This window comes from Pleurodeles waltl, chromosome 1_1, assembly GCF_031143425.1.
Source record: "Pleurodeles waltl isolate 20211129_DDA chromosome 1_1, aPleWal1.hap1.20221129, whole genome shotgun sequence".
Taxonomy (NCBI): domain Eukaryota; kingdom Metazoa; phylum Chordata; class Amphibia; order Caudata; family Salamandridae; genus Pleurodeles; species Pleurodeles waltl.
Genome location: NC_090436.1, coordinates 620,697,898 through 620,721,919, shown reverse-complemented (window position 1 = coordinate 620,721,919; position 24,022 = coordinate 620,697,898). Strand labels below are relative to the sequence as shown.

At 42.7% G+C, this 24,022-nt stretch overlaps 1 protein-coding gene across 10 annotated transcripts in view; it reads right to left on the bottom strand.

Annotated features, from left to right (window-relative positions):
* Window positions 1–24,022, bottom strand: part of APC (APC regulator of WNT signaling pathway) — a 548,231-nt gene that overhangs the window by 224,098 nt on the left and 300,111 nt on the right. For all 10 annotated transcript variants that reach the window (XM_069226479.1, XM_069226477.1, XM_069226482.1 and 7 more), the window contains 2 exons: window positions 15,148–15,232; window positions 356–557 (listed from right to left, as the gene is read on the bottom strand). In XM_069226479.1, coding sequence (XP_069082580.1) covers window positions 356–557; window positions 15,148–15,232 — 287 coding nt within the window. The remainder of the gene's footprint in view (window positions 1–355; window positions 558–15,147; window positions 15,233–24,022) is intronic.

Genomic DNA, 24,022 nt, shown 5'->3' with positions numbered 1-24,022 from the left:
TTTGGCAGGAGCGGGGCAAGAGCCCATTAGCTCGCACTCACAGTGCCCCGAAGCAATTTGGTCAAGGCGGCCTTGATAAATTTGACCGCTGAAACATTTAGCATTGTGTTCCTAGGCTCCACTAACGTTATTACAGCCTGGCGACAGGAGCGGACCTCCAGTTCATTCCACTTAGTACGCAGCAATATGTAGCAGTGAAGAGGATGTAGTGATGGACAGAAACTCCTATAATTTGACAGCATATTCGTAAATGAGTGAGTAGGAATACATTTTCAGAGGATATCTATTTAGAAAGAAATTAGCAGACATGACAGAATGGTACCTTTTACTGACTTAAATATCACTAAGTGCATACCTTTCTTTCTCAAGCTCCTCTAAATAACCTGTGCTGTCCCTGCTTCCATTTATAAACGCTCGTCTTGGAAATGCGCCCATTGGGACAGGGCTACAATCTCCTGAACGACCAGACAGTGATCCTTCTCTGCTTCCAAATGAGCGCATGGACATCTTTGGTCTTAGTTTTACCCCGGGATAGTTACTGCCATCCAAGTTTAAATCTGCAAAAGCAAAAACAAAAATTATTCATCTACACTTTCAAAGCATGTAATAAACTAAAATTAACAGTAGGCATAATTAAATTAATAACTCAACTAATTATGCAGATATCAGACTTTCTATTCAAATACAACACAAATACAATTATTATTCATTTAATCTTTTTGGCAACAAGTCTGACAATGAGCAAGGGGATCAATCATTGCAGGAAGTGCCTGGATCAGAGCCTCCTGCATTAGATAACTGGACTAACAGCTTTTGAAAATGTACATTACGTGACGCCGACATCATGACCAGTAACAAGACGTTATCACAATTAAAGAGGTGCAAAACTACTGCTCTAGAATGCGGTAATCAAGTCGAGGACAGCTGAGGGCAAAGCCTTAACCCGGTGAATTATTACCAGGGACATCTCAACAGATGGCATCTTGTGGTTTGCTATAAAGGTCTACTGCCCCTAAGTTTCAACATTTAAGTGACCGCACTGTAGAGAATACTGGATTGCTTCCAGCTGAAATTACAATAATATACTAACCTTACTCAGCATTTGCAAAAACCAATTTTTTGTCTCACTGGTCAAAGCACTCATAAATGAAAGACAGAAAGCAGTCTCAAATTATCTCTTTTAAAGACAGACGTTAACCACTTTGAAGAGACGGAACACGAATACTGAAACCCTCTTTCTGCAGATATTAATATGCACAGGGGGATCATTTTGGATAAGATCCAACATTTTAAAATAAGATAGTCAACATTTATATAAGCTGCCCTTCACCAGTACTATTAGCTTACAAACTTATTGCCACTGCATTCTTAACATTGCGTAGCAGTAAAAATTAGTTAAACACTCAACACCCAGGGTGACTAGGACTATGCCTTGTATCAAACTGTAAGAATACTTTAGCCCCGCTGCAGTATGCAGAAGCCAGGCTGCCAGACTTAATTCCACTCTCTCTGGTAACCCATGTGCTTCAAGACACTGGAGCCAATCCAAATCAAGTGCAGAACTCTTGGTGGAAGATCACTTTCAGCTGTTAAGTCTTGGAATAACTTGCTGTATAGAATTTGAGTATTCCAACCACTGCAGCTAAATAGAAAGCAATTGAAGTACCAATGCAAATAGACCTGTTGGTATAAAGTACTATATAAATTTACTGTGGTCCCTGGAACTTTTACTCAGTTGCTCCTATTCCACTCCTTGGTAGATCAGATAGAGCTTCCAATGTGGTATCTCTAGTGTTTACATTAGGCTTCTACTGTCGTACAACAGGGTGGACCTTTTGGATATGCCACTGCAGTACTGTGGGTGGGGGTAGGAGGGTGGTGGAGGGACAAGTTAGGAGTATAGTCTGGATCACATGTACTCTGCACCTAGAACATTTTGGCCTATTATTGCAATATATATAGTATATCCAGGGCGCACAATTCCCACTTTTACCTAACAGTGTGGGGCCTGGGACATTATTTTGTGCTAGTCCTACCGCACTCTGGGTAGGCCCTCTACATCTACTTCACTTTTGTCTGGTTTATATTGGTTACTTACCCTATACTTCAACTTAGTCCCTAAAAGTTCTACTACTACAGTGCCTGGTTAAATTCTGTGTTACCTGTTCCACTTTCTGGGTAGGCTTTTTGAATCGATTATTGTAACCTACTCTGACAGCTGGGCTCCCACTGTCCACAGTTAAGATTCCACTGCTCCAGATCCACATTCTGGACTGGATCTCTATATAATCTCACTAGCTGACAAAACCCTGCAAAACAAAACGTTGGAGCCTCTACAAAGAGTAACTACTCTACTGGAAACAAAACAAAAAAAAAATCTTTAAGCAGAGAATCATGGTCCTTGCATTGGACAATGTATAACAACATCACTCTTGAAAAAGAACCACTGCACAATCTGCAAGTAAGAACACTTATGGCTGCACTATCATATGTAGACATCAACTTGACTTCTCGCTTGACCCTCCTACTGTCACATCTCTCGCCTTCTAATCCTTCCCATACCAAATATTATCCCTCCTCCTCTACCCAACCTTCCACTCTTACTCCCTCTCATCATACCTTATAATGCCTTTCTAAAGGCAGTGGTACAACTCTGCACCCTCTCCCACCCTACTTTCTAACATGCAATTCCTAATCGACCCAATCACTGCACTTCACTCTACCCTCTCAACAATCCCAAACCTCTGTCTAATACTCTTTTGTCCAGTACGAATCCCAATAGCACTTCACTAATGATCATTTCCCACTGCCACCAACCCATGCCCCAACCACAAGGCAGACCTAGAAGAAAAAAACACAAGTGCACGCAGTCATTCTCTCAAAGATTCCTATCCTACTAATACCTTCCTTCCCTACCTCATACTACCTATCACCCCCTTCCAATAACTTAGGATCTCTCTAACATTAGCTTTTACAATCACACTAAACAATTCACTTTCATCCCTCTTTCCAAATGTACCTGTCCCATCAGACCAAACCCAGTAAAGACACTTTGCTGCAAACAGACACTGCCACTAGGTTTTGCTCACCGCCTCCAATGCCACACTGGCTAGAGCTGCAACTAGGGGAATGGCCAGACCACGTGTGAGAAGTATCACCCGTACCATACCAATCTAAAGAATGTCCCTAACAACTAGGATAGCAAGAGAATACCCACACCAGCATCATTGTCAACCAGAGGAATCTACGAAAGACCAAACTACAAATTCATCTAGAAGTAATGACCTATAAAACACCAAATATGGAGGAATTATTAGGGAACACTCCACCTGCCATTCCAGTTTTACAAAGTATAAAAATCTCATCTGAAATCACATGCATGCCTAACCTCACTTAAGTACTAACTGCTACCCACTATCATCGAGCGACACCAATCACAAGGTCACAACCAACCAGATATCCCAATCTTTTATCAGAACAAAATCTTGCATGCTAATTATGTCAGAACGCCAAGTAGAAACAAAAAATACATCTATGACCTACTAGGGGACTCAAATCAAATGATGCAGCACCCACACCACATAGAGAAATCCCAGGACGATACATAAACCTCTTCACAAATGACCCAAACATGAACAACAGAAGCCTTGCGGTTGTCCACAAAAACACTTACCTACGTCCAATAAACATTTCTTGATCATGGAATGCAAATCACTGCCTGTTTGCTGTATCCTGAGCACAACCTTCTCAGCCACACATCTCCTCATAAGTTATTCACCCCAACTGAGTCCTACTTTTGCAGATGCTCTCCTGAACACAGAGGGCAATTACACAGACCTTAATAACATCTGCACCTGAGGGGGATTTAAACACTTTGTTTGAACACCTAGCAGCACACCAATCAGCACATTTACTTGCCAATACTGAAGCATTTGACAGCCATCAAATAATAACTGTGCACAACTACTTGGCATATACCCTCACAGCTGTATTCACCCCAAGAAATCGACTCTCAGGCAAGGAAAACATCCCTTCTATATGGAGCAAGCACCACATTATCCACTGTAAGTTTAACCTCCCAGTGACAAACCAAGTGTCTGCAGATCTCACCACAACCACTGGTAGTATGCTGCAAATAGAATTAACATTTTTAAAAATTCAGTTTTATTTCTATGCATCAGGAAAAGTCAGTAAAACACTTCAACAACGGCCTGCAGGAGTAGTTCATGTTTTTTCTCAAAACATGGAAACATATTGACAATAAAAAGCGCAGAACCCCTGAAAGACTTTGGATAAAATTACATACCACAAACAAGCATAGGCAAATCCAACAGGCCTGGTATTAATGTGTTAATTCCGGCACACAAAGGCCCGCACAAATGTGTATTTGTGCATGCCTATATTTGTATGTATTAGCAAAGCCAGTCTAGAAGGTTTTATCAATGCATGTTTTACACAGTATTAAACCAGATGGTGGCGTGTTGATTCTAAGCATCGCTGTCACCTTGGAATGGTAAAACAGTAACACAGTAGGTGTCACTTCAAGATAGCCACCACATTTAGAATCAAAGTGGCATCCACTTTAGGATGGTATTGTACATGGCATACCATTGTTATACTGTTCAAATGGATTTGCAATGTGGTCATCCTGGAACGGTAAAACGATACACCATGCGTAATATTTCAGGCTGGCCCACAGTAATGCTAAACATGGCAGCCATCTTCAAACTGTTGTCCCATAGTATATACCCGTTTCAACAGCAAAACATGGCCCTCAAGGGGCAGCCACCTTGGAACAGTAAAACAATAATACAATAGGTACATTATCACTCCAAGGTGGCTACCAAGTTTAGTATCAGTTGGCAGTGAGGGGTGTGAAGGGGATACTGCAAACTCATGCACTCACAAAAGCATCTTAAAAAATTGACAGTTAGAGGGATAAATGATTTAAAGGTCCTAACTAAATAAAAAAAGTGTGATGATCAACATATATTTCAGATGTAAAATATTTCCTCATGCATGCCAAGGGAGGTGGAAAAAGACACAAAATTACATGTGAAAGATGGTAGAACTAAATTACTCCTGTGGGTTGATCCAGATGTGATTAACAATGTATTAAACAAAGGCTGAGGGGTCCTGAGCCAAAAAACACAAGCATTTGCAATGCAGTGGGTCTAATGTTTGCTCGCGTTAGAGCTATTGGCACTGTAAATTCCTAACTGGACTTTTCTTGCCACTTAAATTGAAAATTAAAAGTAAAACAACTGACTTAAGTGAGCCGATTCAAAGCGCTATGCCTCCATGAGTGCAAAGGAGACACACAAAAAGAAAAAAGTTAGCTCGCAGTCAAGTGTATCGGCAATCGTGCAATTATTCTTGTAACAGGGGCAGTCTGCAAGGCAAAAACAACAAGTGATGGACGGAATGCTGAACATTGTCAAACATTCACCCCCAGTCACAGATCTGGGTTTAATCCATCGTTTTTTTGCTGCCCAGGCCATTCCAGTTTGGACCCAGCCATATGCAAATCAGTCTTGACCCTGTTCCCCATGGGAACAGTCCAGCCCGAACTGCTAGGCCAGGTCTTCCCTGGACTGGAAACAAGCATCCTGGGACCGGTTTCGGGGTTTCACCCCTCATCAGCCAGGCTAGCTTGAATCCAGTGGCATGGGAAGCACGGGACCCACGTCTGGGCATACCCTTCCCACTTAGGGCGACAAATGCAAAAACAACAAGTGATGGACGGAATGCTGAACATTGTCAAACATTCACCCCCAGTCACAGATCTGGGTTTAATCCATCGTTTTTTTGCTGCCCATGCCATTCCAGTTTGGACCCAGCCATATGCAAATCAGTCTTGACCCTGTTCCCCATGGGAACAGTCCAGCCCGAACTGCTAGGCAAGGTCTTCCCTGGACTGGAAACAAGCATCCTGGGACCGGTTTCGGGGTTTCACCCCTCATCAGCCAGGCTAGCTTGAATCCAGTGGTTTGCAAGGCAATAACAAACCGCCCCAAGGAGGTACAAACATAAAGCATTTAACAATGACAAAGGATTTTTGAAAGGCAAGCCCAGGAACGAGTGAAAGTGATGGGTGTGCAATGCGCGTGGCTAAAACCCCACATTACTTAAAACAGGTCAAAACAATCAGCCTTATAGCGACTTCCCAGCAAAAAACGAGATACAGGACAATGAATGCATGAGCTTGTCAAAGGCATCAACATGCCAGGCTCCCCAGCAGATTCTTGCCCTCCAAACATTTTGCCAAAAATTCTAGAATTTTCTGCTGACGTACCAGCGATGCAGATAAAGTCCTCCTATGAACTGTGGTACTTCCAAGTAAACTGAATAGATTGTACATTAAACCAATATCAAACAAAAAGGGACTCAAATAAGAAGGTCCATCACACTTTAGAGCAATATCTCAAGAAACATTTTGTTATATGAGGTAACTACAGTGGAAGGTTGAGTGTAGTGGAATGTGGGGATGAGGAACGTGAGGGTAGGTGGAACGGGCATTCGGGGAGAGGAAACAGTTGTGAAAGGACATACTTACGATCTTGGAGGAATAAACCTTGGAACTACAAGTTTACCTGTGCTGTCATTATTACATTTTGGCGACAAGTTTATTCTTGACGGCACAGTAACGGTGCAACAGGACGTGCTCTGAGTGCACAATACAGAGAAACTGTAAGAGGAAGAAGTTCACGGGAGTCGTACGGACTGTGAAATACGGAAATGAAGGTGGGCGCAATATGGAGGCACGGCAGTGAAGGTGGGCTCTCATTTTTCTGATGTATTTTTTTTTCCCCCCTTTTCCTTGCCGCTTTTGCTTCTCATTTTTAAACTGCTGGTGTGGGTTTAGTCGCGCGGCTCCATTTTGGACAACGCGCCGCGCGACAGACACCCTGTTGAAGATTCCATCGTGTTGCTATGCGCGTCGTGGTATACGCGCTGTATTAACCGTGCCTCACAACCCAACGCGCTATTCGTTCGAGTTGTTTTGGTCGCGCTGCGACCAAATCAGGAAATGTACCTTACCTGTTTATGAGCCCTGCACTTGAGCCCTGCACCTGCCAGCACTTGCTGTTCATTGTAATTTGTTCTGGGCGGAGCCTGGATTCCGGCGTGTTGGCACTAAGAAAGGATTAGTGTGCAATCCCTCCAGCCAGTGTCAATAACGAAGGACTAAAAACATTGCCATTAAAGGAGGATACCGTTGTGATGAAAGTAGATTAACCTTATGGTAATAAGGAAACCGTCACACATTTTTTTTTCTCTCTCTTTTTTCTTGTTTTTCTTCTTGTATTTGTTTTTTTTTCTTATTAGTTTAAAAAAAAAAAAAAAGAGATGCAGTTTGAACCTCCGGCAACATTTTTACAGAGCAAAGGAGATCCACCAATGCACTGGACTAGGTGGAAGGAGGAGTTCTTAACTTATATGAAAGCTATCGATGATGACGATATGTCACAGGAAAGAAAACAAATATTTTATTACATTGTTTGGGCTCTGAGGGGCAGATGGTCTTCAGAACTTTACCCCCAGTACTAATACAAGATCAAGCTGATGGAGAAGTGGACGTCTTCAAAGAAGCGCTAATGAGGTTGGAGAAGAGGTTCAAACCTACTGCGAGTCTAGCATTAAATAGATTCAAGTTTTACACCAGGGTACAGCATTCAGAAGAGACATTTGATGAGTTCCTTACAGCACTGCGAGGATTATCTATACATTGCAATTTTGGTGATATGACTAAGGAGATGATACGGGATCAAATTATAGTGCATGTGAAAAGTAGGAAAATCCAAGAGCATCTGTGGGTTATGGGAGATTCTAAATTGCAAGATGTAATTTCTACTGCGAAAGCTCTGGAGAAATCCGAACAGTGGATGAGATCTGTACAGGATGCAGATAAAGTTAAAAGTATAGATTCTGAGGTGGTGGGTGCAATGGTGGGTGGTAATTCGAGTGGTAACTCTGGTGTCAAGAATACTGCTGTCGGCAGGAAATGAGTGAAACATGATAGGATGGAGAAACCATCATGTTTCCGTTGTGGTAGTTTGAACCATCTTGCATCGTCGCCCAAGTGTCCAGCGGTTGGAAAAGAATGTATGAAATGTGGGAGGTTGGGACATTTTGCTCGAGTATGTAAAGATTTCAAGAAAAGTAACTATGTTGCCAAAGGAAAGATCGCATGTGTAAGTAGCAGAAAAGATGGCGAGGATTGGCTGAAGTGTGATGGTGAGCAAAGGGGCATGGTGTTGTCACTTAAGCATGGAGATGAAGTAGTGTGTGAATAATTAAGGCAACCAAGATGTGAGGTACAAATTGCTGGGAGGAAGCTGGAGTTTATGGCAGATTCGGGGTCACCTTGGACAATTGTTTCACAAGATTATTTTAAGCAAGTTTTTGATGGAATTTGGGATAGGACAGATTTGAAGGAACCAGATATTGCAGAAAGTTTTGAGGGGGGAACTATTGAGGTGACTGGTTTTGTTTAGACTGTAATCATTTTTAAAGAGAGGTGTGCCAATATTAAATTGTATGTTGCAGTTAAAGGTGTTAATGTCCTAGGGTGGAGAGATCAAGGTAAATTGGGAATAATTTTGAATCCCCGGTGTAGTGAACCTGTTTTAGTTGTGGAGTCAAGGGAGGCGACAGAGTGGATTACTTCTAAGTTTCCACAGGTCTTCACTAGTAAATTGGGCAAATTGGCCAATTATAGCCACAAAATTAAAGTCAAGGCTAATGCTAAACCTGTGATACAGAAACTTAGGAATGTTCCCATCAGTGTCAGAGAAGAGTTGAAGCAGATTTTATCAGAAATGGTGAATGAGGGTGTGATAGAAGAGACTGAATCTTCTGAATGGGTTTCTCCGATCGTTTTGGCACTTAAATCTGACAAATCCTTGAGGCTGTGTGTGGATCTGAGAGCTGTGAATGCTAGTATCATTGTGAATTGTCATCCTTTACCAAAGATTAATGAAGTTATTAGTATGTTGGAAGGGGCGAACATTTTTTCCACCCTGGATTTGAGATCAGCGTATCACCAGATTGAATTAACGGAAGACTCTAGACATCTCACAGCGTTCATCACCCCGCAAGGATTATACCAGTTTAAAAGGATGCTGTTTGGTTTAGCGTCAGCTGCGTCAGTCTTCCAGAGGGCGATGTTTCATCTATTCAAGGACATGGACAAATATGTGAAGTGTTTTCAAGACGATGTTTTAATCTTCTCAAAGGATGAGAAGAAACACAAACAGCATGTAGCAAATGTTTGTAAAGTCCTGAGTATGAGTGGTTTGACCTTGAAGGAGAAGAAATGCAAGTTCTTTTCAAAATCTGTTGAGTACTTAGGTCACACGATTTCGGGAGAAGGGGTGGTACCAAAACAATCACTAGTAGAAGCAATAGTCAATGCTCCTGCTCCTGACAATCGGGAGAAGTTATTATCATTCACCGGCCTGTGTGAGTATTATAGCAAGTTTATTGAGAATTTTGCTACAAAAATTGAGCCATTGAGGGAGCTTACACGTAAAGGAGTTCAGTATGCATGGACAGAAAAACAGAGTAATGCATTTGAGAGGATTAAAAAAAGAAATTGTGGAGGCACCTACTTTGAGGCCTTTCTGTGTGGGGGCTCAATGCATTGTAACTGTGGATGCAAGTATGTATGGGATTGGTGGTGTTTTGTCTCAGATGTGTGGGAAGGACAAATGGAATGTTACTTTTGCCTCTCGTACATTGACTGAGGCAGAAAGAAGGTATGCAGTAATTGAGAAGGAACTGTTAGCATGCATTTGGGCTGTGAAGCATTTCCGGGACTATATTTGGGGGTCTAATTTTATTCTGCAAACAGACCATAAGCCTTTGGTAGGTATTTTATCTCCAGGTGGAGGTTGGAATGCTACTGCCCGTATTGCTAGGCTTGTCTCCAGGTTGCAAGAGTATTGTTTTAAAATTGAGTATGTGCCAGGAAGAAGCAATGCTGTAGCAGATTGTTTGTCACGTCTTCCGCATGAGGAGAGTAAAGCTTTTGAGAGTATTTTAGAAAGTGACGTGGTATCTGCTGTGTCCGGATATATGTCTGACGAGTTTGGTAGTATAGAAGAGGATAAGTGGATGAGATGTGATGAGGAAGATTTGGTTCTCCAAGAAGTTAAGAGATATGTGAGGGACGGTTGGCCAGGAAGGAATAGTATAGCTGCTGAGGTAGAGCCGTATGGTAAAATTAGGGATGAATTGGATATAGAGAATGAGTTGTTGTTTAAGAAGGGGAAATGCATTCCTCCAAAGGGTATGCAAGAAGTGATTTTGAAACTGGCACATGATGGTCATCCAGGAATGTCATCTATGAAAAGACTGATACGCACATGTTTTTGGTGGCCAGGGTTGGATAAAATGGCGGACCGGGTAGTGAGGGAGTGCTGTGTGTGTGTGAATGCGGAGAAAATGTTGAAGACGGTACCTGCTCCTCTAATTCCTGTTCCCTGGCCGACTTCTCCTTGGCAGAAATTGGGTTTCGACATTTCTGGCCCATTCTTTTCTCTTCCAACAAATAAACGTTATGCTTTGGTGTTAATTGACTATTTTACCAAATGGCCAGAGGTGAAGTTAGTGCCCAGGCGACATCTGCAGCCATCATTGAGTTTTTCAGGGATGTGTTTGCTAGGGAGGGCTATCCGGAAGTTTTGATTTCGGATAATGGTGTCCAGCTGACTTCTGGCGAGATGCTAAGTTTTTTTAAATATAGCAACATCAAACATGTTACTACTCCCCTGTATGATCCTTAAGGTAATGGTCAAGTAGAGAGATGTAATCGTGTTCTTAAGGATAGCATTTTCTGGGCACGAGGATTTGGTGGAATGTGGAAAGAGAAGTTTAGGGAGAAGTTATGGTATTATCGCATTACCCCGCAAAGTACTACGGAGGTGAGTCAGTTCAGATTACTTAAAGGAAGACATCCGGTGCCTAAATTGTGTCCGTGGTGGTTTAAGAAGAAGCAGGGTAAGGACTGGGAGGAAGTCTCAGTGGAGGAAGTCAGAGAAAGGGTAAGGAGGAAACAAGAGAAATTCAAGAAGAGGTAGGACGACAAGTGGAAGGTGAAAGAACCTAGTTTTGTAGTGGGTGACTGGGTGAAGGTGCGTGAGCCAGGTTTCGTGATGAAAGGTGTGGCTAAGTTCGGAAAGGCTTTGAAAGTGATAAAAGTTTTCAAAAAAAGTGTTGTTACACCGGACGGTAAAGTGTGGAATGTGAGTAGATTGGCAAAGTGCGCATGGAATGGTAAATACCAGGACGGAAATTATGGAACAGATCCGTTGGTTAAGTTTGGAAATGGTATGCAGTCTGTTGAATGTATAAATGAAGGGGTAGGTCATGAACAACAGGAGGTTATGGAAAATGGGTCTGGTGTAGGAGAGACTGGTGAAGGAGAGACTATTATGGAGTTGGATGATAGTGATGTTAATGTTACTATGGATGATAGTTCTGTTGCATCACAGGTAAAATCCAATGTCAGGACAAGACGTCAGCCTGCCAAGTTCAAGGACTTTGTTTATAAAAAGAAAGGGGAAAAGAGGAAAACAACAAGAAAAAAACTTTTATTTACAATGTATTTACTGTATTTTATTGCTATATAATATACATATATGTTTTTTTGTTTTAAGGAGGGAAAGTGTGTTATATGAGGTAACTACTGTCGAAGGTTGAGTGTAGTGGAATGTGGAGACGAGGAACGTGAGGGTAGGTGGAATGGGCATTCGGGGAGAGGAAACGGTTGTGAAAGGACATACTTACGATCTTGGAGGAATAAACCTTGGAACTACAAGTTTACCTGTGCTGTCATTATTACACATTTGTAAATTAATTCTCTCAAAAATTAATTATTCTCCCAGACATTAACCTTTATCATCCAAAGCAGATTGCTCTCGAATAAATTGCTTCATAACAGGAGGAACAACAAATCAGCATTAGTTTGGGATGATCTGTTTGTTGTGGAACAGCAGACCTGTCCCCAGGAAAAAAATAAGTGCTAGATTGTGTCAGAGCCCCTTTCAAAGGGCAATGGGTAAGCAGGAGCTATTGGGCCCAACTGTGGGGGTTGAAGCCCTTTACTCCTGATGTCCGGATGTCCTGATTTACTATGGGTCCTCAGCAAATGGGCCTGGTACCCATTCAGCACTTGACCCTCAGTAGAACCGTAGGTAAAGCAGTCCTGGGTTTCTCGGGCAATTGGGAGTGGGTCATGGGGGTATTTGAAAGAAAAGGAAAAAAAAGAAAAGAGTATTGGTATATGAACACAAAGTGAAACACAGCATATACAAACAAAACAGACAGCCCCCTGAGGTCAGGACTCTACTGTTCAATAGGAACGTCCCGGAGCCCCACTTCGCTCTCACTACCATTAGTGCTTATTCCCTATTCACTATAGGAGACATTCAGGTTAAGTCCCACTAGTAGTTCACGTCTCTGGAGTCCCACTCTGATGCTCATAAAAGTGTCCCATATCACAAAGCACTCTATGGCAGAAAAAGTTCCCTCAAAGCCTTCTGGCCCTGTGAACAATCTTACCATCCAGCAATGACTGTGCAGCCAGAGTCTCAGTGGGGAGTGGCAGTAACTGACACTCGCGGTTCTACAGGGGCAGTGACTGGGTATCAATGGTGCGTCCTCGGGTGAGACAAATTCCTCTGATCCTTTCCAGAGGTAGGGTGTAGGTTAGTCTGGTACTGATTCTCAGTCAGGGCGTGGGACTGCATGGGTCTCCACGTCAGCCTTCCCTCATGACGACGGCTTGAACCAGGCATGATCCTTGTCCTTTATGGTAGGCTCACTTTGCACACAGGCTTCTGCCCGATCAGCACAGCAGTACTTTCCACAACAGCCTCCTCGGGTATACGGGGTCACTGACTTCACTACACACACTGGCTACAGACTGCTTGGCAAGGCAGTGATGCCAACCACAGCTAATTCACAGCGGTAACCTCTGGTATACGTAGTGGGGGAGGGATGTGGGCACTAACCGGATCAGTGCAGTAGCTATCCCTTCATGTCTCGCTACAGGAATCCACTTGCTAGGATCCCCCACTGGACCTTTCTTCCACCAACGTCTCCTCTTCCTCCTCACAGGCCACCCTGGTCTTGCCAAGCATGCAGGCACTGGTGATGTGCTGGGGGCCTGCTTCATTTTGAAGCACCCACTCCTCTACCTTGCCTTTCTTCAAGCAAGCAATCTGTCACAGCATCTAAAAGCCCCACAACATAGGCCATGGGAGTGACTAGAGTTTCACACCTGAATGTCAGCCACAGCGATATGTGCATCGAAAGGATACCGTAGGGGACCACTCCCACTCTTTATTACTCTCCTATCAGCCCTACCTCCTTCCTGAGATGTGTCCAGGACCCTTTCCACCTCCCAGACCATTTCTAGTGACCTTTTTCCTGCTCAAAGATTTCTCTGAAGACCCTGGCTCTTCCTCTTCCAGTGTGTGTCCCACCCATCTCCCAGGAATGAAGCAATCCACAAACGCGTCTAAGGGGATTCCCCCATCTCATGATCTTTCAGTCAGTCCTGGGTCCGTACCCCAAAATGGACTCCGAGTCTTCCATGTATTGTACCATTCACAGACCCACATACACTCAGAACATGCATACAACGCACACGCTGCATAGCGCTACATACTACACTGATTTAGACCAAGTGTGAGTTAAGCACTAAGCAGAGAAACTTTGTGACTGAACCTAAAGGCTTCACTCAAGTGACACATGTAAAAAGGTTGTACACTTCTACAGATCCCTAAACAGTATGCTGTCACCACTGCACACTTGCTACTTAACTCCTGGCAAAGGCAGTAGCCTGTTACCACTATGAAGTGGGTGCCCATGCCAATCCAACATGACAGCCATCCATGAGCTAGGCCTATGTCATGGCGCACACGCATGATCCATATTTACCAACGACAACAAAAATCAGCACCAGGGATTCCGATACAGCTGGGAGGCTCAGAGCAGGGGTATACGTCCGTCACCATGAGAGGGACTTTTCCTTACCAAAAAAGCTGCATAAGGATAAGCAGCATTAAGGAAAAGTACATTTTCTGGCAACAGGAAATATGCCAGAAATTGCAGGCAAAAGATAATGTCAATGATCAGCAAGAGGAGTGAAAGACTACATGCATTGGAGATTTTTTTAAACTCAGGAGGGTCCCCAGGGTAAACCTAGTTTTAAGGGTGTCTTAGAAATCCTGATCGTAAAATGTGTGTTGCTGAGCCAAAATGCAAGTAATAAGAAACCATGTTCCCAGAACAATGTCATGTAAAATCCAAAACCATAATATATGGCATGGTAGAGTAGCAGGCCACACCACACACCCGCTAGCCAGGAAATCAGTTGTAGGATGAAAAGCCCCTCTAGTAAAGCTGCTCACTCGTTTTACCCAACTGGGAGATGTGGACAACAGGATAACTTCTTGACGAGGAACCTGAAGAGACAGGGGTCCTAAACACAGTGCTGACATTTAACAAAATAATTGTGTGATCCGGGACATGTTTCTCAAACTTGAAATATGTAAAAAAAACAACTGTACATTAAAAAGTCTCAATTGTTTATCCCTAATCAAACCCCATACTTGTCTTTCTCCTTTCAATCCTTCAAAACACACCTGTTTCAGTTAACTGGTGTCACCCAGGTCCTACCCACATTAGTGATTTGTATTTGGTACACTTCTGCATCAATTAAAATGTTCTCCCTCCCTGAAGTACAATGCGTTTCCTTGGAGCTATGTCTATGGTACAAAAACTACTTTAAAACGTGACAGCTACTTTTCTGACAGTGCTGGGCTCGAGAGATGTATGCATAATCACGACCATGCCACTGTGAGAGCAGACCGTGGCTGTTTTTCTCTCAGAACAAGCAATATTTGGTGTTTATCAATACCTGTGGTCTTATTGTCCACAGGTCTATCTATAAAGAAAAAATATCTTTGACCTCAACCATTCCGCTGAATTTCTTGAATGCCTTTCATAAATGATGCTGCATAACTGACACATAACATATTCTTTAGGGAAAAGCTCAGCCTCCCAGAAATAGTAAACAATGTCAAAAACGGTTGTATTTGCGCCGAGTACATGTGCTCAAACAAACACTCTTACCTTTGAGACGCTCCAGAAAATCAATCTGCCCTGAAGAAGTGACTGCCTCATCTTCAATGCTTCCTTGAAGCTGCTTGAGCACCTCCTGCAACAAGGAATGCAGCACACTAAGAAGAGGAAGAACCATGGTCTAATCTGAAACAACAAACACAGCTGCATGCAGTAAAGCCATTCTAATCTGAACATGCGAGTCGAGGCACCAGAGCTGAGGCAGCCCTTTAGCACTCCCACAGGACCTTAAATTATACTCTAATATTAGATATTGAAGCAAACAAGCCATTGTATCAGGCTACAGATGAGCTATCAGTTACCCGGCTCACATCCGAATGATGCTCAACTGGATAGGCTAATACCTTGCTGGAAAATGACCTAATGTGCCAGCAGCTACTGTCTTCAAAAGTAAGATTACTCCATGTGGAAGGGGTCTCTTGTTAGAGCCAGCATTCTTTCATCAAATCATACGGTTAGACTAATAACGCAAAGGCTTAATACCCACAAAAACGTATTCCAAGGAAAGGGGTTAGCATACTTGCAGAATCTCCTATGAAAAAGCTATGGCTTGATGTAGCGACCGAAAGTATGTTAGACTGCAGATTTACCAACGGTACCAATAAATGCACAATCACACGTTACTACAAAAAATAGGTCAAGTCACAACAACAGTACCTCGAAAGTGAAAGGAGAGAAACACTTAAGTGCCTCGCAGATTACGTTATGAGGGCTTTACATGCCATGTTACATCATTACTGCACACATGTAACCCCTTCCATTATGGCTTTGGTTAATTACATTTTGTTAAAATAACCACAGCTGCGCATGGTGTAGTGGGCTATTTATTACCATTATTGACATAGGGAAGGAGCATCATGAACCACTCGAGATTTCATCTCTTGTGAGTCATGACCTCTGCCAACATCCATCTGTGGTAATAAATGTATTACATTCTGCATGAACATTTTTTTTTTATATGTACTTTCACTTGATTGCTTAAACATCCTTTGCTATATACATTACTCACCAATGTTTCTTGCATGTGATATAAATCGTATTACAGCAAAAAAAAAAAAAAAAAAACTATTGCAAATAAAGCTGTCAGACACCACCTTTTCCCCTAACAATATTTTCAACAATGTATGGAACGGCCTGTAAATAGAGCAAGGAATACGTTGTTATCTTTTTGGAAGCTACATCCCCATTAATTTCTCGAAAGGGCACCACAGTATGTTGAAATTCACACAAAAGATAGCTCATAATTGTAAATACACAGTCTATCAAAACCACACAAACCCACACAATGCATCAGGAAAAAAAAAGCAATCAAAGAACTCCATCACTTATACGCCCCCCTCCAGCCCCAAAGGAAAAGTAGACCCACACATCTCTCATTGTGAGGGACTAGCTTTGGGTCCTGGGGTAGTCTGTGGTTCCTGGCAGTATCCGCGGTGGATAAGTTAACAGAGAAACCTAAGACTTGTGTGGATATTATCCGATTACTAAATAGGTGGCATATAAAATACAACTACACTGTCTTAAAGATTGTGATAAAGCTTCTGTGAGACCTTTACCCAGGGTGCTTCAGTGGTGGCTGGGCAATAGCCAATGTGGATACAGTCTTTTTCCGCTGGCGTGCCGTAGCCTAATTTTTAAAACCCTGATGGGTGTACAGCCTCACATCTCACTCAGGGAATCCTCTCGGAGGACTCCACACTGGACCTCACTGCCTCCAAAGCCCTCCTGCGCCTCTCAGGGCACACTGGTCTTGGCAGGCAGGCAGGTACTTGCACTTCAGGCTCCAGGGCAGGTAATCTTGGCGTCCTGGGGTAATGTTCCCTCATCCAGCAGGGAGACTGGGAGGCCTTTGTCCCTGTCCTGGTGTCAGGCAGAAAAGCGTTTCGCCATCTCACACAGCCTGTTTGGCAAATAAATTTGGTGGTCTCAACCGACCTTTCTTACAGTCCATTTCCAGACACCAAAATGTAATTTACAGTATGAGTCTTTGAATTATTTATTTTGAGGTTCTGCTTCTTTTGAAGTGGACACTTCTTTCTCATGAAAAACTGCCTGGCACCGCAGGTAAGACTCTGAAGCGGACTGCCGCATAACACAGTTCATGAGACTGACCAGAGTTCAAAACTCTATGTCAGCCACAGTGATACGTGCATCAAAATGTTAATCCTAGACCCCTTATCAGCCCCATCTCCCTTCCTGAGATGAATCGAGGCACTTCATTTTTATCTATCACTGCCTTTTTATCACAGCATAAATGAGCAGTTGTTTGAAGTGTAAAGGGAGTCTCTTTTTTCCTTCCAGTGTGCGGCTCACCAAGGTCACAGGAATGAAGTAAATACACAAATCTGTCTGGGAGTATTTGTCTCCTCCTCGTGTCTTCATAGGCAAGCCTGGGCTTCCCAAAATGGAACCCAGGGTCCTCCATGAAATGTAGCATTGCAGGCACACTTACTCAGTGTACATTAATAGCCCACTTACTGTTCAGCGATAGCTCCTTCATGCACTGTACCCTTACATGTACACATGCATTCAGCACACACACTCAACCTCTGCTCACTGTTCAGCACTGAAGCTTGTTTATATTTAACAAAGTTGTGCTATTTACAAATACGTATACTGCCGGCACACACAGTTACCATGTGCACGCAGCGTAAAATTTCACCCTTCATGTATTGTACTTAATGCAAGCACACATACACCTAGCACATGCTCTCATTACACATGCACTGCACAGCACTCGATCTCCTGTCATGTATTCCTTACAGGCATACACACAGTACATGCACTAACACGCATACTGGACAGTACTGCTCTATCCCTGTACTGTACCCTTCCAAGGCACACATATCCAGCGCTGAGTCACTAATTTCACGCTGTGTAGCACTCCACATCTACCTGATGTAGGCCAAGCGTAATTAAGCACACCTCAGCAGAACTTTAAAAAGGTGAGTGAGCCTTTAGGCCTCACTCCAGCGACACAGGGTAAAAAGATCCTCTTCACTACTAATATTCACTACACAGTGTGCTGTCACCACCGCACTTGTGCTATTAAACCTCTGATGAAGGTGGCAGCCTTCCACCACTAAGAGGGTAGTATTTTGGGCGCCGCTCCAACAAGACTGAAATCCATGAGACAGGCCTATATTATGGCACACATGCATGATCCGTGTTCGCCTACGACAAAAAACATCAGCATTAGCGATCCAGACAACAGTACACTTGGGCACTCACGGCAGGGGTGAATGTCTTCAACCGTCCAGAGGACAATTACATCCAATACCTGCCCCTAAACCGAACATCAATGGGATAATAGGCATACAGCATAGGGGCACGGGGTAGGAGTGGATTGAATGTGTGTTTGATCATGGATTTGCACTATACTTAACACCAGAGTCACTCACACTTTGCAAATACACAGGAGTAAATTAGTTTCAAAAGCCTGAACTTCCATTTGGCATCAGCTTCTCCAGCTTTCACAAAGCACTGCACAACATGTTCAGAGATATAAAGGACAGGATAAGGCATGTATTGCAAGAAGTGACTGCAACATCAGGTGGGGTCTTATAAAAATGCAATAGTTTAAACTATTGGAAAAGAAGGTGAAGAAGATAATTCAACTAGTTTCAGGAGCTGGCATTGAACCAAAGTACTCCTTAAGGGAAATGGTCATGGTCTGCAAACTCCTTGCAATAAATAACAGTTTTATTAATTTGCGGTTTGAGTACCTTGCAAAATATATTGAACGCTGAAAAGGCAAGCACTGGCAAAGCCAACAGATCTGGCTTCAATGTGTTGCACCCTGCACACTAACAGGCACAGTGCTCACACCACACTCATGTTTGCAAATATTATTTTGCCTCTGGTGTACTGGGAATAGGAGTGAGAACTAAGAAAGTTCTTCTGCCTGCTCGGTGTGATGGAACATTGTGCAAAACCAAGAGTGCGTGAAAAGAAGAATGAAGCATGTAAGGAGGCATGTAGGTCTGAACCTGAGAGCTGTGATACTCAGACAAGTGCCTAGTGTCCCAGCAAAGTGATCAGTTTATTCATTCGTAGCCTGCGGAGGAAGTCCAGCTGGTATTTAGCAGAAAAACAAGTAAACTAAGCAACAAACTTGGAAGTTGCGTGTTGCACAATCTGAGGACAATAGGTTAGATATTTAGGCAAACTGAGCAAGACTGTATTCCTATAATCCAAACTGTCAGATAGCTACCTGGATCACCAACCCTCTTCCTTCCGCTCAGAGCAGAGTCAGGGAAGAATTTTCCTGAAGATCTTCAAAATGGAACAACATGTGCGAGTGATCTTGTTGACGTGGAGGCAGAATGGAAGGTCACAATTGACATCAATAATATTTTGATATAGCAGAAAAGGCTGCTAGTGGGACAAGAGCCCGTGACTACCAAACAAAGGTCCATATCTGCGAATGATTCCCAAATAACATCCACTTTATCGGACTTTAACTTCAAAATGTTAATGGCCATCAAACTTTCGAATTAAGCAAGACTTTCCCAAAGCTCAAGGTGAAGGTCAGAGGTACTATCACTTTGTTCTATCAGGAACTGAATAGCAACAGCATAGTTACACAAGTAAAGTCTAATTTACAAATTAAGGCATCTAAAAGGGTTACGTTAATGTTAAATAACTACATAAATTACACAATAATTCGAAATAAATTGGTGTCCAGTAACTTTACTTTAAGAAAATGTACTTAAATTCACACATAACTAAATACTAAACATAAAATTATAAATGTATGCAATGAAAACAACGTTTTCTAGCATCGTGTGAACTAGAGGCTGATGTCAAAATGTCTTAGTGTTAATGTTCAGCCCAACCCTATGGTATTCATCAAGGAGTTCACAACAAGAAGTTCTCCTACTGTAGTTGTCACATACTTCTCAATTGAATACCTGTTCCCCCTTGTGTTTCTAAAAGTTCACAATGTAAACCTGCTTCCTAATGTATTTTGCTTTATAAGTTCACAATGTCAAATCTGAATTTCAGTCCGAACTATTGCCTGAATTCAGTCCCTTAGGGACAAAACTCGTTATGAGGTGCCTAGGGCGCAGGGGTATCTCCCAAATATACCACATGCTGATTATCAACACACCTGACACTTTGGAGCATCTGAAACTCCAGTGGGAAGGGTGGCTATGGCACATGGAGGAAAAGGACTGGCATCAGTGATGATTTGATGGCCCCATGTGAGCTTGCTATCTCCTCCAGGTTATGGCTAGTCCAGACATATTACCTACACGCTGCCTACCTCACACCCCTTCGAATGCACAAAGCGGGCGTGGTTCCTGATCCCCTCCTGCCCTAAATGTGGCAACGGGCCAGCAGACGTCTATCATATGGTGTGGGCATGTCCGGTAATTACACTCTTTTGGGTGGAGTAACACGGGAACAGACATACCTTGGGATGAGAAGTACCACTTTCCCCTATACTGATACTACTTGATGTGATGGAAGGTTATGGGTGCAGGAGAGCTGAAAGATCATTCCTGGGCACGGCACTCTTGGTGGCTAATATATGGCAGCATGCTGGATGTCCCCCTTCCCTGCCTCACTGTCAGAGTGGTGATTGGGGGGTGGAGGGGCTGGATTGGTGTACACGACAAGAACGAGTGGTTTACAAGGCCAGGGGATGTCCTCTGAAACTCGACTGAGTGTGGGGCAAATGGTTAAGTCAATTAAACTAATTTGTGTATAGTTTGGAGGTATCTCAGAAGTCGATTATGGATATAATGACAATGTATTGTTGGGAAGCCAATGGTTATTGGAGTCACATATTCAAATATCTAATGCAACGTCTGTGTGTCAGCGTAGTGTGTGAATTGCTTAATGTTCACTTCTATCAAATGAGTGGTAACAAAAAACAAACAGACTACTCAGGCAGAGCAATCCAAGGCTGACGGAGGTGCTGTTCGTTAGAAACTCAGTACTGTGCTACACACACAAACAACACACCAAATCAATGTACAACCAATATTTTTTCTTTAGAATTTGAACTTACTTTAAGGCACAAACAAATAAATACTATTCTCAAAATGACAATATTTGCAAGGTTTGGGGTGGCGTTACAAATTCGAACCCCACTTGTAGGGACATCGCAGATTAACCACAGCAAAAAAATGTCATATGCAAAGAAACATTAGTCGTCTGTTTCTGTTTTCTGTGTGGTAGGCTACCATGTAGCAACTTACGATTTCTAGCAACGTTCCTTTTTTGGAATACTGGAGAAGACAATCAAAAAGGTTAATCCAAAAGGCTTTATCAAGTCACTTACTGCGTAAAAAGAGAAAACTACTGCCTCTGTCAATACATGACAGCATGACATACTAGCTGAACAGCATTTTTGTAATACTTCTACCACTCCTACTCACAATGACTATTATACCTTACTACCACCTAATTAATAGGTTCATCCTGTGGGAATACCCAGGCCCCACCCTAGCCTACTCTGTGACTATCACCTTCGTGACCCCAACCCTATTATTGTTTGGGATTTAACTGCAGCGGGTCCAATGGGGTAGGGCGTTTGTCAAAGGATTGTTTTATCTTGTTCACTGAATATTTCACACGTATAGATAAGTATGTTGCAAAGTAGCACAAAATGGCATACCCACAATATTTTTACTAATCAACCACAACACTTAATTACTCTGTATACTTATATTTGCTGTGCTATGTCACAACTGTATTTCTTGCTTATCTGATCTCATTATGACCGAAGACTACGCAATTTACACTTTGTTCAGAAATAAAAAGTCTTTCACCACACCAATATGTTACTTAGGGCAGAAATAAAAGGGACAAATTACTAAACACATTCCTATGGTATGTGTTAAAGAGTTCAAAATATAAATAAAAACACTTCCTGTTGCACTTGTCACACTGTTCAAAATGATAAGTCTTGTCCAATGGCGTTTACGATCTAGTTCAGAATATAAAAATCTTTCCCTATTGTATACGACAAAGGGTTCACACTATAAATGGTTTCTTATTGCTCTTGTCAGAGTGTTCAGTGTAAAATCCCTTTCTCTTGCATGTCTCATTTCTCAGAATGTACAGCCCCTTGCCCCCCCTGTACATAAGAAATACAGTTGAGGGGGGTCCTTGGGCAGTTGAAAGTTACTAGCCAGAATCGTGTCAATAGGGGGTTCTTCACCTCTGGTATTCTTGGGTCTCTGCACCTAAGACCCTCAAACTGGAGATCAAGTTCCCTTCTAACACTTGAGTCTAAGGTTTAACTAGGCAGAGCAGTCTAGGGCCGGCTCTATGGAAGTATTGGAGGCTAGAAACCCAGAACTTAGGGCCAGATGTAGGAAGCATTTTGCATGGTGCAACAAAATGCTCATCGCGATGCTCATTTACATTTTGCAAGTCGGTACGGGCTCGCAAAATGTGAATGTGACTCGCAAATAGGAAGGAGTGTCCCCTTCCTATTTGCGACCGCGAAGCAATTCGCAGTTACCACCAGTGTCACACTGCTGGTAACCCATTCGCAAAAGGGAAGGGGTCCCCATGGGACCCCTTCCCCTTTGTGAATGTTGCCAAAAATGTTTTTTCAGAGCAGGCAGTGGTCCAATGGATCACCGCCTACTCTGAAAAAACGAAACCAAAGGGTTTCGTTATTTTTTTTGTATTGCAACTCGTTTTCCTTTAAGGTAAACAGGCTGCAATACAAAAAGAAAAAACTGCTTTATTTAAAAAGCAGTCACAGACATGGAGGTCTGCTGTCTTCAGCAGGCCACCATCCCTGTGAGTGCAGAGACTCACTATGGGGTTGCAAAATGCAACCCACTTCATTAATATTAATGAGGTGGGTCTTTGCGACCCCATAGCGATTTGCAGACGGTGTCTGAGACACCGTTCTGCATCCAAATTTGCGATTCGGAAATTGCGAGTCGCACCGACTCGCAATTTCCGAATCGCAAATTCGGAACTTGCTACATCTGGCCCATAGAGTGCAGAACTGAAACACCCAATAAATAAATGTCCAGCTAGTGCTTTTTCTTTAAAACCAAAAGGTTCTTTAACACACATACAACAATATACACAAAATGACAAGAGCTCCGATAAAATCACTAATTAAAACCACTCTTATAGAGGCCTTGTAGATTAACCAGGGTGCAAATCATGTACCCTTAGGAAATATCAAAAGTGGCAATTAACCTTCTAAATATAGTGTACTCCAAATATCTGTTAGGCACCATACATCAATCTACGCACAATCGGACTACTGCAGTAGGACTAATGGAAAATATGAGTTTTTCCACTATCAGAGGTTAAGACTGTAGAAGGGGTCTCCAACTACGTGGCTAGTGGAAGGATAACTCATTACAATAGGTTATAGCTAGTGTCTGGTCACACTGAAGGAGGTAGTGAAGCCTATTTTCAGATCATTGTGGTAGCAGTCAGCCAAACCAATGGCAGGTCTCCACACTGCCAAGTAAACAGATACGTGTGATAACCTGTAACATCACCACTTACCTCTACTCGCAGACTAGGAAAGTTACATAGAGACTGATTATGTTGCAATCCTTGCTCTATGAATTACACTGTGTGATGAATTCTTGGCCAAGACAAAACAACTAAAGGAAAAAGAGTAGCGTGGCTTCAGTGTGGGCCTGCAAGGAATGGTCATTATTAGTAATTATTTATGGGGAGGTCAGAATCTGTATCTTATTGGCTGTAGTCATATTGTAACACTGATATTATTCGATGAGTAGTTCAGGGTAATATCACAAGTAGCTCCCATCAGAGATAATGTTGGAGGCCCCTGCTATATAGGCATTCTCCAGTCACTCACAATACAAAATGAGACCTACTGCCTTTGTCAACACAAAATAAGCATACT